Consider the following 25669-nt stretch of genomic DNA (forward strand, 5'->3'; position numbering starts at 1 on the left):
CAAGCAGTGTGCTGGAAATATGGCCACGAGCTCTTAGGGTTGCCTGCCTGAATCTGGCTTCTTGTTTCTGTTTTTTTTTTTTTTTTTTAAGCACTTTTCTCTGCAGAAGAGTGGGGGAGGGACCTGGTAACACCAGGTGTACCTCCTAAAGGCGGCACTGCTCAACCGCTCACCCCAAAGTTTCAATGAACTGAAAATCAGAACGGAAGCCAGCATCCGATGAAACCAGGAGCTTGTGAGAGACCGTGCTTCCATCTGTTTGAGCTAGAGAACACCGACTGACCAATGAGTATTCCGTCCTATAAGATGGTCACAATCCACAAGTCTCTGGATTCATCTGCTGCTGATGTTTAGGGAAAAATGGACCTTTTTAAAATGTGTTTTCCAGAAGCATAGTAAAACAGAGGTCTTGCACAGCTGGAGTACACTGACTATTTTTGGATTGGTCAATTAATAATGATTATGTTTCCTGTCTGTAGTGCTGATTTGTACGGAACACTATGGTGTTTTCATTCTGGATGGTAATGTAAACCTCTCTGATTTTATTGCATTAAAAGAGCAGTATATTGATAACTATGAATAAATAAATGTTACATTTGTTCTGGGTGTGTATGTGTGGAGCAGGTGGAGGACTGGGCCTGTTGCAGAAGATGGTAAGCACATTGTAGGTGATTAGTTGTTTTGTGTACTTACTACACAAACTCTAGAAGTATGACTGTTAAAGTAGGTGCCATCAGCCTGGGCTCTTCTGCTGGCTGAGTGCATATATGTGGGAATGGACAAGAAGGCTGCAGAATGTGGGAGGAGGGATTATATGTTACATGAGCTTCAGGTGGATGGATGCTAGAGCAACAGTGTCAGGAGCCAATGTAATAAGATGCCATCCTTTAGCATGGACAAATCAGAAATGTATTGCTGTGCTACTCTTACCCACATTGAAAGGCTTCACCATGAAAAATATCCACTGTAAAACCACCACACTAAAAGGATAGTATGGTGGGTATGCAAAAGAAGCAAATCTGAAATTGCTCCAGATGTAACTTTCTTAATTTCCCTTTTAGTGCTGAAGATTCTAGCACAGGAGAAAGTCATTCGCAGTGACAAAGATCCCTGGTGACCCAAGTGGGCCTAGAAGCCCCCCCCCCTCTGAAGAAATCACTGGTGGCACCACTGGACTCTAAACAACCAGGACTGTGGAATAGCTACACCAAACTTTCAACTCCGACTCCTCTATTTTTGTACTGTCTGACTTCTACTGATATTAGGCTTTAAATTTTTTCTTCCGTATCTAGTATTTTAGATCCAGGACGAGTGTAAATTTTAAGGGGCTATGGGCTGGAGTGTAAATTTTAAGGGGCTTTGACATTAGCTTCATAACGTTTAGTACAAGAACAGTGCTGGGCAGACTTCCATGGTCTGTGCCCTGAGAATGGCAAGGACAAATCAAATTCGGGTATGCATATAAAGTATCGCATACCACGCAAAATGAGTTTGTCTTGTTGGGCAGACAATTTATCTGCCATCATTTACTATGTTATATAGAATGATAAAAATTTACTACATATAATATTTGTGGTTTTTTTTTTTTAATTTTGAAGCTGGAGTCCGAGTAGTCCATTTTTATGGACCGACTCCACTGCTCTATAATCAACCCCCACTTTGTTCAGGGAGCAGGAGTAATGCCTATTCACTCACACCTCTGGTGCCACTATCTTGCAAAATGGGAGTGCCTTACACGAGCGATTCATCACAACGTTCTGCTAGAGGGTCAAGTGAGTAGGTAGTTATAGTTTATTAAAACTTGGTATACCACCTATACCAGACTATTGGGTCATAGCAGTATACAATAAATTAAAATAGCGTGGAAAAAGGAATACCAAAAAATTATAGAACAGTGCAGCCATACATCAAAACCAATATTGACACACTGTAGTACAGGACCAGTCAGCTGACCCCCCCAAGGATGCTACCACATCAACCAAAAGCAAGGTGAAAAAAAAGTGAGTCTTCAGCACCGACTTAAATTTTGATAATGACTGTTTCCCCATATAGAGGTGTTTAAGACCTCGGGATTTTTTTCCCTGAGAGAAGTTTTGTTTGGGGTTTTTTTTTGCTCTCTTCTCATCAATGTGTTTCATATTAAATATGAAACACGGACTGGCTCACATACAGACAGGAAGAGAAAAAAATATTCCCAATAAAGAAAATGGCAGCAGAGTACCACAATGGTATGTGCTATTTTGTCTATCAGAACACTTCTTTTTTTTTTTTTGTTTTTTTACACTGAAGTAATTTACATGCCATTTGTTTATTGAATCAGGTGTAAAAGTTCTGTTCAGTACATGCAGAGGGAAGCCCCTCAGTCACTGGCTGAGCAGTCTTGCTACAGCATCCCATGGTTTGGATGTTACTACTGCCCTGTGGAGGGAGGTATCTGTACGGCAAGAAGAGCTACGTATGTACAAACTGTCATGCCAAAAAATGTTTTCTGAATCTGAATGTGAGATTGGTGTGGGAAGAGGAACTGAAGATATATTTGGAACAATAAATAGTAATCTACAGTAAGAGGAACTTGTCCTTTCTACATTTAAATGGGATATCATTTAAGACAAAATTAACATTTCTGTTGGTTACATAAACAGAAAAAGAGGCCAAAATACACTAATCAACCAAAATGCAGATCAAACATCCACTCAATGAGAAATAGGTACCAAATAAGCATTCCCATGCACCTAGAGAATGCAAAGGTAACTGCAAGTCCTGAGGTGGCTTATGGATGCCTGTTTTCCCTATGTCAATACATTTCAAACCTGGAGAGCTTTTTTCAAACACTCCTACGCTGCCCTGCAATGGCTGAAGGAAGTCAGTCCATTCTGGCTGATATGTGGGAAAATAGAAATAATGTTTTCTTTGGTATCTCTGCAATTAACTTACTATCCTTTGCCTATGAAATATTGGGAATACTGAAAGTGTTATGCAGAAGTCCAACATACATGATGGGACATATTTCCTATATTACAGACAGGCATGACCTACCGTATTTTTCGGACTATAAGACGCACCGGACCATAAGACGCACCTAGGTTTTAGAGGAGGGAAATAGGAAAAAAAATTTTCCTTTTTCCCTCCTCTAAAACCTAGGTGCTCCGGTGCGTCTTGTCCGAGTTTTGGATCGCCCTCCCCTACTTACGTGAGGCGATGTTCCCTGGTGGTCTAGTGACGTCGGGGCAGGAAAGAGCCCCCTCTTTCCTGCCCAGCGCGCTGCTCTCCGTGCTCCTGACTGCTTCCTGACGGTCTCGGCGAGAATCTCAGCCATTTTGAATCTCGCCGAGACCGTCAGGAAGCAGTCAGGAGCACGGAGAGCAGCGCGCTGGGCAGGAAAGAGGGGGCTCTTTCCTGCCCCGACGTCACTAGACCACCAGGGAACATCGCCTCACGTAAGTAGGGGAGGGCGATCCAAAACTCGCTACCTTCGGACTATAAGACGCACCCCCCATTTCCTCCCAAATTTTGGGGGAAAAAAGTGCATCTTATAGTCCGAAAATTACGGTATATTTTGAGTGCAAGTAGACTTACTTCTGCCATTACACAGCAGTACTGTCCAGAGAACAGAGGATGGCCTGCAGCCCAAAGTACAGTTCCAGCTGCTTACCTACTACAATGAGAGTAGACACGGGAAAAGCAGTAAAGGACAAGCCAGATATACAGGCAGAAATCTGCGGATAAGTATTAAACAAATTAAAACTAGTCTACAATTTTGTACAGCACAAATAACTTCAGGTAGTTTTCAACCGGGCTGAAACCACAAATGTGTACTTTCATCCCTATAAGCTGAAAAAGGAGGGGGAAGGATATACAAATAGCAAACAAGGCAGAGAGAGAGAGAGGAGGCAGATGAAAGCTTATATATAATACAGGACATATATTTACTTCTAACTAGACTTTCTTTCTGAATCTTTCTTAACCAATAGCAGGAGAAAGATTGAGAGACTATAACAAATGACTGTTCAACAAACAGGTGTGCCATAAGAAGGGAGCAAGGGGGTGAAAGAAGGTCCAACTCTTGCAGAACCTGAAGAAGAAATCAGGGTGCACGTGTCCTGGATTTAGAAAGGAACCACAGTCTTGAATGTGCTGCTGAAGACGTCACTATTAAGCTTGATTATAGAGGAAGAAAAATGAGGAAATAAAAATGGGGAAATCTAGAGTCCTCTGGGAAAGAAACGAGAGACAACCATTACACAAAAGGTGGCAATAAAGGTGAGGTAAAAAACAGATAGTGATGCCACCTCCACCAACTAACAGTTAATGAACTGCAAATTCCATAGCCACTACTCATTAGATCAGTGGCTCTTAAACCTGTTCTGGGGGAACCCTCAGCCAAAATATCAACAATGAATATTCATGGGAGATGTATGCAGTGGAGAAGGCACATGCAAATCTCTCATGAATATTCATAGTGGATATCCTGAAAACCTAACTGGTTGAGGGTTCCCCCAAGGACAAGTTTGGGAACCACTGCATTAGATCAATTATCAGTACAGTGGTACAACAGACTGAGATTAAATTACTAAATATGTTGATGTTCAGGGCCTGCCTGATACTTACTGATTAAAGAAGATTATTTCACTTTACCCAAACTTTCATTTTTGGACACCTTTTACTAGTACAGGAACAGCTACTATGGAGTTGTGCATGCGAGTACTGATCTATAGGCATACTGGAAGGGTCATCCTACTAGATGGATTTCACTAAAATCTGGTACCAGGGTGTCTTGGTGCTAAATTTCAAATGAAATCCATCAAGTAACATAGTAACATAGTAGATGACGGCAGAAAAAGACCTGCAAGGTCCATCCAGTCTGCCCAAGAAGATAAATTCATATGTGCTACTTTTTTATTTGTACTGTCCTCTTCAGTGCACAGACCGTATAAGTCTGGCCAGCCCTATCCCCGCCTCCCAACCACCAACCCCGCCTCCCAACCCACCAGCTCTGGCACAGACCCTATAAGTCTGCCCAGCACTATCCCTGCCTCCCACCACCGGCTCCGGCACAGACTGTATAAGTCTGCCCAGCACTATCCCCGCCTCCCAACCACCAGCCCCGGCACAGATCGTATAAGTCTGCCCAGCACTATCCCCGCCTCCCAACCACCAGCCCCGGCACAGATCGTATAAGTCTGCCCAGCACTATCCCCGCCTCCCAACCACCAGCCCCGGCACAGATCGTATAAGTCTGCCCAGCACTAGTCCCACCTCCGAACCACCAGCCCCAGCACAGACCGTATATGTCTGCCCACACTAGCCCCGCCTCCCAACCACCACAGTGAAACTGTTTTTGTGGTGTCTGGAGAGTAAGGCTGGCGGTGATATGAGCAGAGAAGCTGGAGCAGGAATGAGTAGAAGGAGTTGAAACATGCTACATGCTTTCCATGTATTACACTACTAGTAACACATTCAATACTTACTAAAATTATTTAAACTACCCTTTACAGCCATTCCTTTCATGATCACCAGTACATATCTACAATTAAAACAGCCGATTACTCTTTCCTTGAGAGATGGTTTACCCTACCACTGTTGAGAGAACCTGAATGTAAATATATCCAACTATATATAGAAATAAATCAAACAGCCAAAAATGGACCTCTCAGGTACCTGTGTGAATTTCCCAGAACACTGTACACACATGTATTAGAACATTCACATCCTGCTAAGTAAACATAGCATATTATTTTTAAATGACATCCTTCAATGAGTTCACCTAATTAGTCTGATATACAGCATACTTATTTGTGGAACAGAAAAAGTACATCCCTTGTAAGAGTTAAGATTCAGCTGTGCACCAGTATTAGATCCTGAACCTGGCCTATACAGTAGAGGGACTCGGCTGCTTATATAAATACTTGCACATCGCTGATACCAATCACCATCACAAAATTTACCTGAACAAATATTCCCATTAACACTTCTAAGGAAATAATTTTCAGCAACTCATGAGCTAGTGCCTATTCATATTTAGGGCCAGATGCACTAAACCTAACGAGCCCACAACTTGCGTTTTAAACTGGTTCCAGCCAGTTTAAAACGCAAGTAGTTTACCGGGGGGCATGCACTAAGGGCATTTTCCCTGCCACAGTAGCAGGCAACGAAAACGGAATGCAAATTATTCAAAAGCTATTATAATGAGCTGCACTACCGTTTTTTCCGATTCCCTTACCGTAGGAACCCTAACGGGAGGTCTGCACCTCTCGTTAGGGCTCCTGTGAGGGAATCGGAAAGGAAAAGGGCCCCTCAAAAAAGGTAAAAAAGAAAAAAAAAAGCAGGGAGCGCATGTGAGGGGTGTCCTTTATGGACGTATTCTCCCTGCGCTTGTGAGACGTCTTTTTTTTTCGCCGTTTTTCGCTCTGCTGTTTTTTCCCCCTTCTATTTTGTCTTCGCCACACCACTTACCCCTCCACAGCAAAAGTTTTCTATTTTCCTGGTTGCCGGAGAATCAGGATGTCCCTTTCAATTATGCACCTCTTCCTGGTCTCTTCAGCCAATCAGAGTGTGTTTCGCTGACAACAGCCAGCTAAACCCGCTTTGATTGGCTGAAGAGACCAGGAAGAGGTGCATAATCGAAAGGGACATCCTGATTCTCCCACTGGCAACCGAGGAAAATAGTGAATGCAAGTGAGCTACAACGAGTAGCTCATTTGCATTCCCTATCGTTGATGCATTCCCGTTCCCTACCAATTCGCTATGGAATCGGTAGGGAACGGGAATTACCGACGACTTTAGTGCATCTGGCTCTTAGTTTGTAACTAGGTCAAAAAAATCTCTTTAGCAACTGGCAAACAAAATCCTTACACAATAATGACTGTTGTCACTGTTAAAAATATCATAGCCCTAGTTAATATGAAACCATAACTACAATCTTAGCTTGAAATAGATTTGGCTACAGGACAAGTTTAAAACAGGCTTACAACTATGTGCACTAACTCTAATGCCATAAGAACCAACTAGATTAAAACCAAGGGTTTATCCCAGACCTGTGCAATAAAAAATTTATTTTTTAAATAATGAAATTTTATGATGATTGAGTCAAGACATCTACCAGAGTAACGTTTGAAACTACAGTATAATCACAGACAAGGAAACCTACTATGATATACTTCTGAGAGAGATTGTTTTTGAAGTGTCTGGGAGGAATAGAGGCTTGAGGAAACAAAGAAATACTTCTTGAGAGAGTGAAAGGATCTTGGAACAACTTGCTTGAAAAGGAAGTAACAATCATAATGGAAACAGATGCAGATTTTCAATGGTAAGAAGGGGAGGGGGGGAAGAGCTGCCTTTTGATTCAAGAATGGAAACAAGTGGAGTAGCACCCAAAAGGTTAGTGCAGCAGCCTGAGAACCTGGGGAACTGTATTCAATTGTCACTGCAGCCCCTTGTGACACTAGGCAAATCACTTAACCCTCTATTACCCCAGGTACAAAATAAGTACCTGTATATAAATGTCTGCTCTGACTGTAACCACAGAAAGGCAGAATACCAAATCCCATCTCCTTTCCAATATATCAAATCCATAATCCTTTATGTGCCATTACTGTATATGCAACTACCCAAAATGACACACCGGATGTAGATAAGGCATTCAAGTCTGTATGGTTGACAGATGGGAGTTCTTACTAGCTAAACTATGAACAGGTGTGACAAGTTAGAAAGAATTGTCCAGTTTGCTATTATCTGGTAAATTTACTATTTTACTGTCTGTAGACACCACAACCCAAGTACACCTAATGCACATCAAATAACATTTTCTGATGACAAAAGCCAGATGTTCCACTTGAGCCTTGCAAATGCCTAGCTAGTAAAAAACTTGATTTATCCCTAGGATGTTGCAGTGGAAGTCCTCTGCACTGCACACTGGCAAAGGACCTGGGGATGCTGTAATGGAAGAGAGACTACAGAGAAAATTCGCAGGTGCTTTTCAGTAAGTTAACGATTTGTACAAGATACCTCTTATGGTATAAGTTATCCTGCAGGAATCTGGGCACATAAAACTGCTCACTTTATGGAGCTCTACCCAAACTCATACTAAAGTTCTTATTTTATAAAAAAAACATTAAGAATGAGAAAAGGCAACAGGAGAGCGCACCTAAATGAATAATGTACAAAAGCATAAGTTTCTTTTCTTTTTTTACTGCATGTTCACTCACCATTCACACAAAAATAATCCCAAAAACTTCCAAGAAGTGCACCATAGCTACCGAACACTTTTGCCAGAATAAGGTATATGGAATCCCTTTTCCTGACATGTTACCAATGGGGTCAATTGTGTTCTTTGCAACCCACAAGCACCGAGATCCCAAGAAAAATTAACATGCTGTCATCACGAAGAAAATCGGAACTGAAACTGGAGTCTGCAGCGCTAACCCCACATTCTGTAACTTGGGAGGCTGATTGTTATCCCTAGGGATGGGGCAACATTGAAACTGAAAGAAAAAAAATCCACGCACACACCTGCAGACGGACTGTCAAGTTTAAATTTACAATGCCGGACATCTCAGGAACAATCTGCGATACTCTGTTTTTTTTTTTTTCATGTGAATCTATAACGCAATTTCAAAGTTGATGACAAACACAGCTAAAACTACCTGACAGCGACGTTCTGTTAATTCAGTGTCCAGTGCTTAGCTCTAGGCAATCTCCCTCTTTTTCTAAAGAACTTGAAATCAAACGTGTAACAGCAGGGCCACATTCAATAAAATTGCGTTACTACCCTTTCCAAGCATATAAAGAAAACACCCCAAATCTTTCCTGTAAGCTAGCAAGTGACTCTGACGTCCATTAATAATTTCTGCATATTAAATTTTAAAAAACGCTCTTCAACTTAGTCTTCCCGAAACGTTAAAATAAGCAGCAAGAACCACCTGCAGCTCTCCAGAAGCTTCTGCCGCCTCGGAGCTCTCCCCCCCCCCCCCTGCCCTTACCTCGGGATCCACCACCTCGTGGTAGGCGGGCGGGGGGTCGAAGCCCCCGCTTCGCCCGCTGGTCTCGCCGTCCCCTCGGGGGCCCCCCGGCCCGCTGTCCATCGGCTCGTACCCGTACTCCAGCCCGGGCCTCTCGTTGGTCAGCAGCGCCACCGCCTCGTTGATGTCGTTCTTGGCCAGGCGGAGGGCCTTGCGGATGGCCACCGGGTCCGAGAAACCCATGCACAGCAGCGTGGTCATGTGCTGCTCCTCCTCGGTCTCCATGGCTGGGCGCGTCGCTACTAACGCAACTCCCCCGCTACCACCAGGCTCTCCACCTCCCCGGAGCTGCTCTGCGCGCCGCCATGTTTACAGCCTCGACTTCCTCCTCCCGTCTTCCTCCCTCCCCCGGAAACGGCCGCCTCGCGTGCGCCCTCTAGACTAATCAATCACGTGCAAGGGAGCGCTCAGCGCTGGGTCGGCGCAGGCGCAGTTGAGGGCGGGGGGATTATTTCAAACACAAGGAGATCCAAATTGCTTAGAACTCTTTCGCCAAAGAATGGTGGCTCTTTTGCGTTCGTTTCAAAGTATTTCATCTTTGGAATGCCTCCATTTTTGTGTAGGCCTACATTTCCCTTTAAGTACTCTGTGGAAGCATCAAAGAAATGAGCCTCCGTTCTTTTTGGACAATGTTGAGCTACTGAACTGTGATCCTTTTAGTTGCAAAACTGCACTGAGGATGGATGCAGAAGCCGAGTTAGGATCCTGTGGTTGAGGATGTAAAGAAAACTACTGCACTAGTTGCCGCAGTGATTGAGACCCCCCCCCCCCCCTTTCTGATTTTTGAAATTTTGATATAGGCAGTATCACTCTGCTATTGAGGCTTTTTGTTGTTTCAATAGTTCTAGCAGTTGTGTTGATCTGAATGTGATATTGTAACGAAAACTACCCATGCAGTTGTATGAAGTACAGGTCAGGTTGGGTATAGAATTAATGTGTACTTTAAATGAGATATCCAGCAGCATATGAAGTGGACCTATAAAGTGATAAGAGACAGATAAATAGACTTTGCTTTAGGAATATTTTTTTTTGAACCTTAATATTTTGTTTATTTGCAAAAAATTAAAAAGGACGGACTAATGATTAGTTTTTATATAGAAATACGCTTACAGCACATAGGACAGAAAATTATTACTGCTGCTTCTGTGAGAAAGTCTGCAGGTATGATAGGGTTTGTGGGTGTGAGTCTGAATGTAGGTGTAGGTCCTGTGTGTGTGGTAGAGTTGCCTAGTGGTCTCAGCACCATCCTTGACATCGAGAGATACCTGGTTCTAATCCCACTGCTACTCCTTGTGATCTTGGACAAATCACGTAATCCTCCATTACCTCAGGTACAAAATTAGATTTTGAACTCTCCATGGACAGCAAAATACCAAGTGTATTTGGATGTATCTCACTTTGAGCTGCTATTGAAAAAGGTGTGAGCAAAATCCCAAAATAAAAATAAAAAAAATCTCATAAACCAATTGAGATGCATGTAGGGGGCGATAAGGGAAGATCAAAAAAGAAAGGTACACTGGAGTGGAAGTATGGAGTACTTTGTGTACAAGAACCAAGGTTTTATAAATTCTAAACAATAGGGGATAGGGAGCCAGTGATGTTGGACTAGGAGGGGGGGGGGACATGGTCGGAATGTGAAGCCTATGTAAGGAGACTGATGACAGTATGCTGAATCAGTTGTTGTCATTGCAAAGAGATCTGTGGAAGCCCAACAAAAACAATATTGCAATAGTCTAACTTGGACATAACTAGGGCATGAAGAAGAGAAGCACAAGCTTTAGAATCCAAATAAGGTCTCAATGAACGGATGTAACGTAAAGAACCAAAATATGATCGAAACACAGAAGATATATGAGGACAGAAGGATAGTTGGCTATCTAGGGTAACACCAAGATATTTCATAACATTGACCTGAGCCAAAGGAGTAGAGCGAAAGGCTGACCTGTTATCCATAGAGCAACAGATTTTGCAGGATTGAGAAGCACATGGTAGTCATGCAACCAATTGTCAACTGCATCAAGAGTTTGTTGGAGCAAGGAAAGGTCGGGCTGAAGAGGATCTTGAGTAGAAACCAGGAGTATATTGTCAGCATAAAAACAGAATTTAGTACCAAGAGACTGAATTAAAGTGGCCAGCGGGCTTAGAAAGATTTTAAAGAAAAGGGGAAAAGGATAGATCCCTAGGGTATACCACATACTACTATTAATTTCTATAGTGTTACTAGATGTACACACATTATATATAGGTACTTTCTCTTTCCCTAGAGGGCTCATAATCTAAGTTTCTGTACCTGGGGCAATGGAGGGTTTAGTGATTTGCCTAAGGTTACAAAGAGCTGCAGTGGGAATTGAACCCAGGTTACCAGGATCAAAGCCTACTGCACTAACCATTTGGGCCATTCCTCCACTCATGAGAGAGTATAGGGGACAGAGTGTGAATTTAGCAGATAAACCTGACATGTACAATCAGACAAAAAGGAAGTAAACCATTGAAGAATTAATGATATAAAGTAGGGTTGCCTGAAATTGCAAGTCCACTGTCTAAAGGTTAAAAGTTTGCATGAAATATATAAATGCCACAGTGTCCTTCAAATTTATAAGCCACAGTGATAGTATTCAATATAAACATAATTCCATGGTGTGATAATCATAAAAAATACCATCACTTATCTGCAATGTTCAGTGTTGTCAAGTCATGTTGACACATATTCCTTCTCATTAGAGTGTTAAGGTCTGCTAATACTGTTTTTGTTAAAACTCCCTGCATTTGTTAAGTCTCATTTGACCTCCACATGCAAGAGTGCTTTATATTAGTATCCTCCAGTATTATGGAATCAGTTACCAGTGGAGATACGTGGAGAAGTTTTATTTAAACAGTTTAAATCTTAAATTTTTCAAACAGCTTTTGGGCCAGCCAGCTAAAAAGAAAGCAATGCATGAGGGTAATTTGGATATGGGATGAATGCGTTCAATTCTGGTCACCATAGTTCAAAAAAGGTATAGCGAAATTAGAAAAAGTTCAAAGAAGAGTGACCAAAATGATAAAAGGGATGGAACTCTTCTCATGTGAGGAAAGGCTAAAGAGGTACTCTTCAGCTTGGAAAAGAGATGACTGAGGTGGGATATGATTGAGGTCTACAAAATCTTGAGTAGTGTAAAACAGGTAAAAGTGAATCAATTTTTTTACTTTTTCAAAAATACAATGAAATTACACGAAAATGCTTTAAAAACAAATAGGAGGAAATATTTTTCACTCAAAGAATAGATAAGCTGGAACTTGTTGCCAGAAGATACGGTAAAAGCAGTTTGCGTATTTGGGTTTAAAAAAGGTTTGGATAAGTTCCTGGAGGAAAGGTACATAGTCTGCTATTGAGACAGACATCGGGAAGCTACTTCTTGCCCTGGGATTAGTAGCATGGAATATTGCTATTATTTGATATTCTCCACATAGTGGAGGAGTAGCCTAGTAGTTAGTGCAGCGGACTTTGATCCTGGGGAACTGAGCTCAAGTCCCCCTGCAGCTCCTTGTGACTATGGGCAAGTCACTTAACCCTCCATTGCCCCTGGTACAAAATAAGTACCTGAATATATGTAAACTGCTTTGAATGTAGTTGCAAAAACCTCAGAAAGGCGGTATATCAAGTCCCATTTCCCTTTCCCCCTTTCCCTTATGACATCACAATATCAGAAGTGAGCCAAGTATCAGGCAATCAAGCCATTGTGACATCACTGATGAGGTTGGCTCTTATTGGTGGACTGAGCCTCCACCTACCCTCCTCTCCTCCTTCCTGTACACATTATTTGATTTGCTTACTTTATTTTTTGTCTATTAGATTGTAAGCTCTTTGAGCAGGGACTGTCTTTCTTCTATGTTTGTGCAGCGCTGCGTACGCCTTGTAGCGCTATAGAAATGCTAAATAGTACTAGTAGTAGAGGAGTAGCCTATTGGTTAGTGCAGTGCAGCTCCTTGTGACGCTGAGTAAGTCACTAAACCCTCCATTGCCCCTGGTACAAAATAATACCTGAATATATGTAAACTGCTTTGAATGTAGTTGCAAAAACCTCAGAAAGGCGGTGTATCAAGTCCCATTTCCCTTTCCCCTATTTATTTGTTAAATTTGTATCCCACATTTTCCCACCTATTTGCAGGCTCAATTTGGCTTACATAGTTCCGTAAAGGCATTCGCCAAGTCCGGTAGAGAAACAAATACATGGTGATGTGGTCGATAGGTTCAGGCACAATGGGGATCGAAGAGAGGAGAGGTTATATAGTGTCCATTACGAGCTTTGGTTTTGCTGTGTTGCAGAGTGTAGGCATTTAGGTTGGGTCGGTAGGATATGCCTTTTTGAACAGGTTGGTTTTTCGTGATTTCCTGAAGTTTAGATGGCCGTAGGTTGTTTTCACTGCTTTTGGCAGTGAGTTCCATAGTTGTGTGCTTATATAGGAGAAGCTGGTTGCGTAGGTTGCTTTGTGTTTGAGTCCTTTGCAGTTTGGGTAGTAGAGGTTTAGGTATGTTCATGATGATCTGGTTGTGTTTCTAGTTGTTAGATCTATGAGGTCTGTCATGTAGCCTGGGACTTCGCCGTAGATAATTTTGTGGACCAGGGTGCAGATTTTGAAGGTAATATGTTCTTTGATTCAGGGGCGTAGCCAGACACCCAATTTTGGGTGGGCCTGGGCCCAAGATGAGTGGGCAGAAGAACTCCACCTTGTCCCACAAGTGATTTGGTCTCTTCCTCTCTCGCCTGCATGCCATATGGTCTCTCAAACACACCCCACCCCACCCCACCCCACCCCGCATACATTTTAGATAGCAGATTTTCACCAGCAGTGAGCAGCAACTAATACACACTGCTCATGTTGGCCCCACAGCCTTCCCTCTGATGCAACTTCCTGTTTCCACATAGGCGGAAATACATCAGAGGGAAAGGCTTTGGGGCCAGTGCAAACAGTATGCATCGGTTGCTGCTCGCTGCAGGTGAAAATCTGCTATTTAAAAGGTACGCAGGAGGGACATCATAGGTGTGCTGCTACTGGGTGGGCCTGAGCCCAAAGTGGGTGGGCTTGGCTCACCCGGGCCCACCCTTGGCTATGCCACTGCTTTGATTGGGAGCCAATGCAAGTTTTTCTCGGAGGGGTTTGGCACTTTCGAATCGTGTTTTACCAAATATCAGCCTGGCTGCTGTGTTTTGAGCGGTATGGAGTTTCTTTGTGAGTTGTTCTTTACATCCCGCATAGATTCCATTGCAATAGTCTGCATGGCTTAGTACCATTGATTGTATTAGGTTACGTAATATTTCCCTCGGGAAGAAAGGTTTTACGCGTTTAAGTTTCCACATTGAGTGGAACATTTTCTTTGCTGTGGAGTTCACTTGGCTCTCAAGTTGCAGTCGATTGTAACGCCGAGTATTTTCAGGCTATCTGAGATAGGGAGGGTGTGGTCTGGGGTGCTTATCGTTGTGGGATTGTACCTATTGTGTTGAGATGAGAGGATGAGGCATTGTGTTTTGTCAGTGTTCAGTTTCAGTTGAAATGAGTTTGCCCATGAGTCCATAGTGTTCAGACCGAGCTTCATTTCATTGGTGATTTCTGTCAGATCATGTCTGAAGGGAATGTATATTGTGACATCGTCTGTGTAGATGAATGGGTTGAGACCTTGATTGGATAAGGACTTAGCCAGCGAGATCATCATGTTGCTACTATGTGAGATTCTAAATTGAATGTTGCTACTCTTTGGGGTTCTACATGGAATTTTGCTACTAATGGGGGGGGGGGGGGCTTTTACTAAAGATTAGCTCGAGTTATCTGCAGAAGTGACCTGGATTGGACACTGTTGGATGCAGGATACTGGGCTGGATAGACCATTGGTCTGACCCAGTATGGCGATTCTTATGTTGCTTTAGGTGAATCTTTTGTGTCCTATGATTTTATGGCGTTGTTTTCTGTTATTTATTTTATTATTCTAAATCACTCTGACTTAGTGGTATATCAAATTTTTTTTTTACACAATTTAAACTATTAGTATAGGGACTCTTTTAGTAAGCTGCACTACAAAGTGGTCTGCACTATAACTAGCATGTGGGGTTCCAGTGAACTGAGGCCACTTTTAGCACAGCTGTAAAACAGCCAGATTTTAACACATGGGAAGCACATGCAGATGCTAAAGCTACCTTGGGGTGCCTGAGCACACCCCGCGGTTGTGGTTTTTTTCCGCATACAGTTCAAACTCCTCTATGACCTATAAGTGCATTCACTCTGCAGCTCCTCAGTACCTCTCCACTCTCATCTCTCCCTACATTCCTCCCCGGGAACTCCGTTCACTGGTTAAATCTCTCTTATCTGCACCCTTCTCCTCCACCGCTAACTCCAGACTCCGTTCCTTTTATCTTGCTGCACCATATGCCTGGAATAGATTTCCTGAGCTGGTACGTCAAGCTCCATCTCTGGCCGTCTTCAAATTTAAGCTAAAAGCCCACCGTTTTGATGCTGCTTTTAACTTCTAACCCTTACTCACTTTGTTCAGAAACCTTATTTTATCATCCTCACCTTAATATTCCCTTATCTCTTGTTTGTCCTAATTAGATTGTAAGCTCTGTCGAGCAGGGACTCTCTCTTCATGTTCAAGTGTACAGCGCTGCGTACGTCCAGTAGCACTATAGAAATGATTAGTAGTAGTAGTAACCTGTGGTATGCACGCTTTAATGCTTAACAGTACCGTCTTTCAAATATCTGGGGTTATTATTGATTCTGCTCTTTCCTTCAGCCCTCAAATATCTTCAATCGTGAAGACAAGCTTTTTCTTTCTATGTCACCTTAGATCTGTTAGAAATGTGATTGACCAAGAATCTCTTTGCTGCCTATCATATGCTTTCATCAATGCACGGTACAATTATTGTAACATTGTCTATGCTGGTATTACCAAAGCAAATTTTAAAAGATTACAAACACTTCAGAATACTGCAGCTCATATTATCAGCCAGACATCCAGATGCGACAAGGCTTCTCCTGTTCTTCAGCGTTTGCATTAGCTTCCAGTTCAATTTAGAATTAAATTGAAGGTTCTCCAAACTTCTACTCCTTCATACCTAGCAGCATTAACCATTTCGTACACTCCGACCCATACTCTTTGGCCACTCATTGACAGTTGACTGGTTTTACCATTTCCTGCTAAGACCAGATGGGAATCCACGCGTGCCTCAGCTTTTTACTCTCTGTCTTTGTGGAATTCATTTCCGCAGTCTCTTTGATTAGAGAAATTGTATACTTTATTCCACACTGTGTTGAAGACCCATCTTTTTCAATTAGCATCTGGCCCTCCATGATGCAAATAAAGGGCCCTGTTTACTAAGGTGCGCTCGCGTTTTTAGCACATGCAAAAATTAGTGTGCGCTAACTGTGTAGGTGCCCATAGGAATATCGTGGACGCCTACACAGCATGTGCTAATGATTTGCATGTGCTAAAACGCTAACACGCCTCTAGCGCGGATTATTAAACAGCCCAAACAAAAGAAAAAAAACTTAAGCAGACACCCAGCAGCGAGGAAGAAATGTTAGATCATGTTTTTATTGTATATTCGTTGATGTGATATTTTAATTTAATTTAATTTGGAAAGTGTGTGCTTTTCTTTGTTTGAATAAGGTGTTTGTCTTTACTTTCCTATCATTTTATGGAGTTCCTTTATTTGCTATGTTTTATGTACTAGATTTAATTATAGTAACATAGTAACATATTAAATGACGGCAGATAAAGACCTGAACAGTCCATCCAGTCTGCCCAACAAGATAAACTCATTTTACATGGTATGTAATACTTTATATGTATATCTGAGTTTGATTTGTCCCTGCCTTTCTCAGGGCACAGACCATAGAAGTCCGCCCTGCACCGGTTTTATTCGCCAAATACCGGCGTCACCACCCAATGCCCGCTAAGATTCCATAGATCCATGCCTTCTAAACAGGATTCCTTTGTGTTTATCCCACACATGTTTGAATTCCATTACCATTTTCATCTCCTCCACCTCCCGCGGGAGGGCATTCCACATATCCACCACCCTCTCCCTGAAAAAATACTTCCTGACATTACTCCTGAGTCTGCCCCCCTGCAACCTCAATTCATGTCCTCTAGTTCTACCACCTTCCCGTCTCCGGAAAAGGTTCATATGCGGATTAATACCTTTCAAATATTTGAACGTCTGTATCATTTCACCCCTGTTTCTCCTTTCCTCCAAGGTATACATGTTCAGGTCAGCAAGTCTCTCGTACGGTTTGCAGCGCAAATCCCATACCATTTTTGTAGCTTTTCTTTGCACCGCTTCCAGTCTTTTTACATCTTTAGTAAGATACGGCCTCCAAAACTGAACACAATACTCCAAGTGGGGCCTCACCAACAACTTGTAGAGGGGCATCAACACCTCCTTTCTTCTACTGGTTATGCCCCTCTCTACGCAGCCTAGCATCCTTCTGGCCACGGCCGTAGCCTTGTCGCATTGTTTCTTCACCTTCAGATCCTCCGACACCAACACCCTAAGGTCTCTCTCCTGAGTCGAGCTTACTAATCTCTCCCCTCCTATCCGGTATCTCTCTTTTGGGTTTCTGCACCCCCAAGTGCATCATTCTACACTTCTTGGCATTAAATTTTAACTCTTCAAAATCTGGGTTTTCTGTGAAATTCGGTTTCTAATCACTCAACTGATGAACCAGTACAGAAACTAATCATTAATAAACTAATTACAAAGAAAAAGAAAAAATTATCAATTTGAAAATAAAAAAATTGAAAAAAATGAAAAAATATAAAATATTATACTTAATAAATAATATTGTTGTGCTCAGTTTTTTGGTGTACTACAAAGTCCCGAAGACTCGAGATGTGTAAAACCACCATATCGCCATCATCGCACACCCTGCCTCCAACCTAATCGTGGCAACATACAGTGTAACAATTTTCAGAAGGAAGTAGAATAAATATCATCTACTTAGCTTAAGTTGGATTGGGAGGGATAAGATGAAATGGCAATCTTCTTAGCGTTTTGAACAGATGTTCCGATTCAAGGGGTAAACCAAGTCCCAGGTCGATGCAGTACTTTTATATATCTAAATCCATAAGTGACTTCTCCATTAGTGTATCCATTAATCAGTGTTCATGGTTCCCTACATGGGCCATGTTTCGCCATAATGTGGCGTCTTCAGGGGAACTGATACTTCAGCACAATCCAGGGAGGAATAGATATCGACCCGGTTAGAAAATTGTTACACTGTATGTTGCCACGATTAGGTTGGAGGCGAGGTGTGCGATGATGGCGATATGGTGGTTTTACATATCTCGAGTCTTCGGGAATATTATTTATTAAGTATAATATTGTATATTCTTTTAATTTTTTTATTTTCAAATTAATAATTTTTTCTTTTTCTTTGTAATTAGTTTATTAATGATTGGTTTCTGTAATGGTTCATCAATTACATTTTAACTGCCAGACCCTCAACCATTCTTCTAACGTTTGGAGATCCCTTCTCATCGTTTCTACTCCCTCCAGGGTATCCATATTGGCTGTTTTCATGTCATCCGCAAAAAGACACACCTTTCCTTCCAACCCTTCAGGAATATCTCCCACAAATATATTAAACAGAATAGGCCCCAGCACCGACCCCTGAGGAACTCCACTGCTCACCTTCCTTTCCTCCAAGTGGATTCCATTTACCACCACCCTCTGCCACCTGTTGGTCAACCAATTTCTTATCCAGTTCACCACTTTCGGTCCTAAGTTCAACCGTTTCAGCTTATTCACGAGTCTTCTGTGGGGGACCATATCAAAGGCTTTGCTGAAGTCCAAGTAGATTACATCTAGCGCATGTCCCTCATCCAGTTCTTTGGTCACCCAGTCAAAAAGGTCAATAAGATTAGTTTGGCAGGATTTTCCTTTGGTAAAGCCATGTTGCCTCGGGTCCTGTAACCCATCAGTTTCTAGAAAGTTAACTATCTTTTCTTTCAGCAGCGACTCCATTATTTTTCCTACCACCGACGTGAGACTTACCGGTCTGTAGTTTCCCACTTCTTCCCTGTCTCCACTTTTGTGAAGAGGGACCACATCCGCTTGTCTCCAATCTCGCGGAACCTCTCCCGTCTCTAAAGATCTATGAAATAAATCTTTAAGAGGTCCCGCCAGGACCTCTCTGAGCTCCTTCAGTATCTTGGGATATATCCCATCCGGCCCCATAGCTTTGTCCACCTTCAGATTCTCCAGCTGTTTATAAACTCTTTCCTCCATAAACGGCACAGTATCCACTCCATTCCCAGATGTTCTCTCGGCAGCCAACCGCATTCCTTCTCCAGGATTTTCCTCCGTGAACACCGAAGAGAAATAATTGTTTGGCACGTTCGCTTTATTTTCATCACTCTCCACATAGCTGAATGGTTCAGCCTAGAGGGTATTCCTATAGTTGGTTTCCTTTTTTCCTTGAGTTCTGTGTTGTATAAGCCTAGAGTGTTTCCTTCTGGGGATTCCTGTTTTCTTGTTCGCCTGTGGCACAGCCTTGTATACCTTTAGAGGCTTCTGCCTCTCACCCTTTCCTTTGTGACTCTACTCTGCACTGTGTGCGCTGCTTGTGGCCCGGTTCCGTGTGGAACCTTGTTGTTCTTTCTCCTTTCTCAGAGTGTGACTAGATTCCCGGTTGACCGTGAGGCCCGCTTGCTTGGTCTCTGCGTGAGTGGGTTCCATATCGGACATGAGGCCCGCCTGAATGCTCTATCTCCCACATTCTTGTGGTGCCTGTTGGCTGTTGTGAGTGTGCGGGATTTGGTGGCTGGGGTGCTGCTTAGGGCCTGTTCGGTCCACCCTAGGCCTTGGCCAAAATCCTATTCTAGGCCTCGGCCTGGGCTCAAGAGCTCACGTCTGGAATAACATGGACTTTGCAACACACCGCTTTATCCTTGTTTTACTACTAATGCTGAAATGAAGTAACTGTGGGGATATGTGTAGATTGCACCCCAGTGGGCACGCCCTTTTGTGGCTATCTTCATAAGAAGCTGTGGGGGTTGGGGTCCCTAGGACTGAGTCTGTGCATCATGTGATCCTCAGGGCTGAGGTTCACAAAGTCCACATCTGGTGGATTCTCTCCAGCTTTGCCCTTCACATCCCTCTTCAGCTGCCTCCTGTTTTTTTGACCAGTCCTCAACATCTCCATTTGTGTAATAAACTCCTCTAGGCTTGGGGCATATGGCCAATCATTCCCACCATTTAGGTTTACAATATCCAGTATCGCATAGCTGTATCCCTGTCCTGGCCCTCACATTCAGTAGACCCTGAGTCCAGGGTCCCTGTCCTAGCTTTAGAATTCATTGAAGCTGCTGCTGGGGCCACACAGGACCTGCTTAGTTGCCATCTGCTGTCTGTGGTGGCAGTCACCTCTGGGGTCTCACAGGTTCCATTGGTAGGTTAATGCGCCTGCTGGAAGGGTAGTGTACTGGACAAGGCCTCAGTGTGTGCACTGTGCCTAGACTATTCCCCTGCTCTCTGGCCCTGCTAAACACAGAGTTAACTCTGTTCAATGGCAGAGGAGGCCTGCTGGTTTGTACCTGACTGGTCGCTATTGTGAGACAACAGACTTATGTTTAATAGTTCCATTTCCTCCTCATGTATATATCCCCCATATTTGTATATAGGTGTTTTCCTTTCCCTCAACCCATCTTATTGAATTTGCATTTAATTTGTTGGAAGCAGCTGTTTGCGCATTTATGATATGCTGAAGCTGGATGCATTAAAGGGTACATACACAAGGTAGACAGGGTTTTTCTTATTGATTTATTTCCATATTTTATTTTATTTTTTAATCATTTATTTATAATTTTTCATTTTACAAGGGTCACTTGCAAACAGTAATACAGAGATGACTGTACATTAATACAATATTAGAGGAAAACAATCTCAACTAGATAAATGGATTATATACAATCTTTCTCTTTCTTAGACCACAAAATAAATAGGGAGAGTGAAACAAGACAAGGAGATCAATTAAACAACAGTAAATAAAGAAAACGTGGTATTGACCTGATTATCCCCAGTTATTATTTATCTGAATCATTATTCCACATTGATCATCTGGTTAGCTTCTTCAAACCCAAGACGGTGTATATATAGTCAATTAATTTCGTTGGAAACATACTTAGTGGAAATAATACACTCCTTTTGAATTAATATACTAAAAGGAATCATTTCAGAGGAAAAAAACTTTAGGAGTCATACCTGAAACTGGGAAAACAACAATCTCGATATTAATCATCTGTAATAATATTCATTTTGTTCAAACTTTTCTGGTCTATTATCATTTTCAAAATCTTAACCGTTTCCTACTCCTGTAGAACTTCATTTGCTGTATCAATTTTTCATTCTTAAAGGATTTGATTAGATTATCCATTTGGCTCACTAATAAGATTATATCTGAAGCAAAATTATTTAGTATCACCGTTAGGTCCTGGAGCGCCTTCCAGATGATATTCAATGTAAACTCCACGGGGGCCAAAAACTCCAAGCTGATAGCTCTTACAGGTTTCGGAGTGGCACCGCCTACACGGGTTCAGCTGTAAATGACTTCCGTTTCAGCATACACTCCTAACTCACTCCTCCACTCCTTTGGACATGGTGGTTAAATGATTTGGGAGCGATGAAGTTGTTTCCAGGTCCAAGAGCATCGACGCTCCTTCGCCAGCGCTAATCAAAGGACTCATCAACCCAGTCATCTGTGGGCAGCTCGTCGCGCAGCGGTCCCACACTTGCTGCACAGGGGACAAAACGCTGGCCATCGGCGGCTGACCCCCCATTGTCCCCTTCCTCTCAGTTAAGGTAACTGCAAATGCAGAGAGGAAATTTCAAGTAAACAAAGAAAGAACTTCAGAGGACAGCTGGGCCGTTGGGCGTACGAGCTTCAGGTCACCATCTTTCCACTCTCCCTAGTTTGGGACACTCTTTGTCTGGTTTGTCCTCAGAGGCCTGTCTGATATGGGTAACCCTTTAGCATAGCCCTCTGAGTCATTGAAACACAGAAGCCCCTCCACGACTACAAGGTGGTGTCCCTTCAGAGGGGTCTTATTGATTTATTTAAAGTCAGAGTAGGAAGGAAAAGAAGAAGAAGAAGAAGAGTCAAGAAGAAGACCTGAAGATCTTCAAAGCTGGTCAACACTCTTCCTTCACCTGCAAACAGAAAATTGGACTATTAAAGCTAAATAATCACTTTCTTTACTCAAAATGTGCACACCTTGAGAAGGGTGTCAATGTTTAATTGAAAAAGAGTTATACTGTTTTAGTGGTGTTATTCAATGTCAGAATGTTAAAATCCTGGAAAAGGAATGTATAAGTTGCACTATTTTGTTCTACTAGGTCTATCTGAAGTTTTTATTAATAGGTGCCTCATGAATATTTGGAATCGGTTTAAATTATTTGCCAATCTGGCTGTGAGACTTACCGTGGGCTTCTCATGATATGACCACAAGATGGCACTATAACATAATAAGTTTGGGTAGTGGCTTGACAGCACTTCCTAAAATAGGGTCAGCCAGCTGCAACATACGCAATGCATGAAAAATATTAAGTCCCAACACTACAATTGCTGTGTTGATTCCTGCTTCTTTGAATTAATCTTTTGCCGGTGTCTCTTGCAATGTTACAAATTTCAGTGTCCTATAAATGGGCTTAGGGAACGTATTACGTTCAAGGTCTGTACTCTGATTCATAAAATTATCTATGGAGATGCCCCGGTCTACATGTCAGACCTTATTGACTTACTACCCAGGAACACCCAAAGATCTTCACGCACATTCCTAAATCTTCACTTCCCCAGTTGCATCTAGTTTTTCCTACATAGGAACGCAGCTTTGGAATGCATTACCACTTGATGTGAAAAAAATGAGCGACTTAATCAACTTTCGGAGATCACTGAAGACCTATCTCTTCAATAAGACATACCACAATGATCCATCATTTGAACCTTAGCGCATTACTGCTTTTACTGTTATTACATTTTTGATCTCGTTATACCTAATGCTTTATCCCATTATGTTACTCATGTTCTTATGTAATTATTAATTGTATCTTTACTCCGCTGTGGCGATAACCAGAGCCGAATACTGTAAGCCACACTGAGCCTGCAAATAGGTGGGAAAATGTGGGATACAAATGCAATAAATAAATAAATAAATATGCTCTGTTTTCACTTGCTAATGCTTGTAATAATTGTTTATTAAATTATTAGCTGCCTTTCATGAAAACTCACACCAATGTGTTAAACAACTTCATACACATGAGCACTGACAACACCATCACCAAACATATAGTTGTCACGTCCGCCATGCTCCCAGACTCACCCCTTGCTGCTGCTGTGTCTGTGTCGGGTCCTGTGGCAGGGTGGCCGCAACTCCGTTATGCTGTCGAACAGCGGTAGACTCTGTGACGGCAGGACCCAGGGCATGCGTGTGTCTCTTGTGCGCTTCTTGAGGACGCACTTCGCAACGGGGCTTCTATTTCTGACTCTCTCAGCTGTACCTCTTCTCTTTCACGTTACTAGCCCCAGTTCCTGCCTAGCCCCACCAACTTCTGGCCAAGTTCCGAGTCCTGCCAAGTTTCAGCCAAACCCCAGTGAAGCTCCAGTTCCTGCCAAGCTTCAGGTCCTGCCAAACTTCAGCCAAGCTCTGGTTCCTGCCAAGCTTCAGCCAAGTTCCAGGTCCTGCCAAGCTCCAGTTCCTGCCAAGCTTCAGCCAAACTCCAGTTCCTGCCAAGCTTTAGCCAAGTTCCAGGTCCCACCAAGATCCAGCCAAGCTCAAGGTCTCGCCTAGCTTCAGCCATTCTCCAGCCAAGCTCTGGTTCCTGCCAAGCTTCAGCCAAGTTTTACCTCCCTAGCATACCCTGATATTACATTTACCCAGTCAATATCAGGGTAATTGAAATCACCCATTATTATTGTGTTCCGCAGTTTGTTAGCCTCCCAACTTTCTGATAACATTTCTACATCTGTCTATTTATCCTGACCAGGTAGACGGTATTTACTGTATCAAGATTTTTTCTTGGAATTATATATTGAAAATTAATTAAAAACTAGTAAAAAAGGCCCGTTATGGCGATTATGTTTTTAAGGGAACCGTTAGGAGAAATGTTCTGTCATGATAAGTAATAATTGGGAAGGGTGTATAATGAGTAATATGCTCCAGGGGTATGAGATACGGATTGTTTTATCTATGTTTTTTTTTTGTTTTAATCTTTCTTTTTTTGTGATTTTTATTTATAGTATTTTTTAAAAGATAAAGAGCATGCAGACTCCATCCATGTCCAGCATTTCTCCTCTCTTCCCTCCCCTCAATCCATGTTCAGCATTTCTCCTCTCTTCCCTCCCCTCCATCCACCCATATCCAGCAAATTTCCTCTTTTCCCTGCCCCCTCCATTCATCCATCCATGTTCAGCAATACTCCTCGCTCCCTTGCCCGCCCCTCCATCCACCCATATCCAGCAAATTTCCTCTCTCCCCTGCCTCCATCCATCCATGTTCAGCAATTCTCCTCTCTCCCCTGCCCTCCATCCATCCATCCATGTCCAGCAACTCTCCATTCTCCCCTTCCCTCTCCTCCATCCATCCATGTCCAGTAACTCTCCATTCTCCCCTGCCCTCTTCACCATCCATCCATATCCAGCAAATTTGCTCTCTCCCCTGCCCCCTCCATCCATCCATGTCCAGCAATTCTCCTCTCTCCCCTGCCCTCCCCTTCATCCATCCATGTCCAGCAATTCTCCTCTCTCCCCTGCCCTCCCCTCCTCTCCTGTCCAGCCATCTCTTCTCTCCCCCTGCCCTCCCCTCCTCTCCTGTCCAGCCATCTCTTCTCTCCCCCTGCCCTCCCATCCATGTCCAGCGATTCTCCCTGCCCTCCCTCAGCTCCCTGACAGCCCTCCTCTCCATTCCTTCCCCCCCCCCCCCCGCGCATTTAACCCTTTTACTTTCAGGCGCAGCGACGGCAGTGAAGAGGACAACACAGCTTCTCCCTTCCCTCACACAGTGTCCCGCCCTCGCAGAAACAGGAAATGCATCATCGCAGAAGGCGGGACACTGTGTGAGGGAAGGGAGAAGCTGGAGGCGAGCCCGCTGTGTTGTCATCTTCACTGCCGTCGCTGCGCCTGAAAGTAAAAGGGTTAAATGCGTGCAAGGTGGGGAGGAACGGAGAAGAGGGCTGTTGATCAGGGAGCTGAGGACAGGAAGGAGCGGAGGGACCGTCCAAGAACTACCTGGCTGCAGTGCTGCTGTGCCAGGCAGCCCTGCGTTTGGGGGGGCAGCAGCCAGGGGAATGTCACTGTTTGGCTGGGGAGGCTTAGCCTCTCCAAGCCTCTTATACGGGGCACCTATGACTGTCTTCCCATCCATGTCCATCAATTCTCCTCTGCCCTCCCCTTCCTCCCTCCCTCCCCCCCTCGATGTCCCGCGATTCTCTCCTCCTGACATCATCTCGCCTCCAACGTTCCCTTCCCTTCATTGTTCCGCCCTCTGACGTCATTACGTTTTGACGCGAGGGTGGGGCAATGAGTGGGAATGGATGTTACAAACCCAGGCATCCAGACGTAGAATGTTGGAGGTGCAAATTATTATATAGGATAATAATAATAATAATAATAAATAATAATAGTTT

The 25669-nt window shown here is 43.2% G+C and overlaps 1 protein-coding gene across 1 annotated transcript in view; it reads right to left on the bottom strand.

Moving 5' to 3' along the window:
- The window catches only part of USP24 (ubiquitin specific peptidase 24), a 357333-nt gene extending 348000 nt beyond the window's left edge, over positions 1-9333 (bottom strand). The window contains 1 exon segment of the mRNA XM_030207144.1: positions 8979-9333. Within this exon segment, the coding sequence (XP_030063004.1) occupies positions 8979-9242 (264 nt within the window). The 5' untranslated portion in view covers positions 9243-9333.
- Positions 9334-25669: the final 16336 nt, after the last annotated feature.

This window comes from Microcaecilia unicolor, chromosome 6 (assembly GCF_901765095.1).
Source record: "Microcaecilia unicolor chromosome 6, aMicUni1.1, whole genome shotgun sequence".
NCBI classification, from domain to species: Eukaryota; Metazoa; Chordata; class Amphibia; order Gymnophiona; family Siphonopidae; genus Microcaecilia; species Microcaecilia unicolor.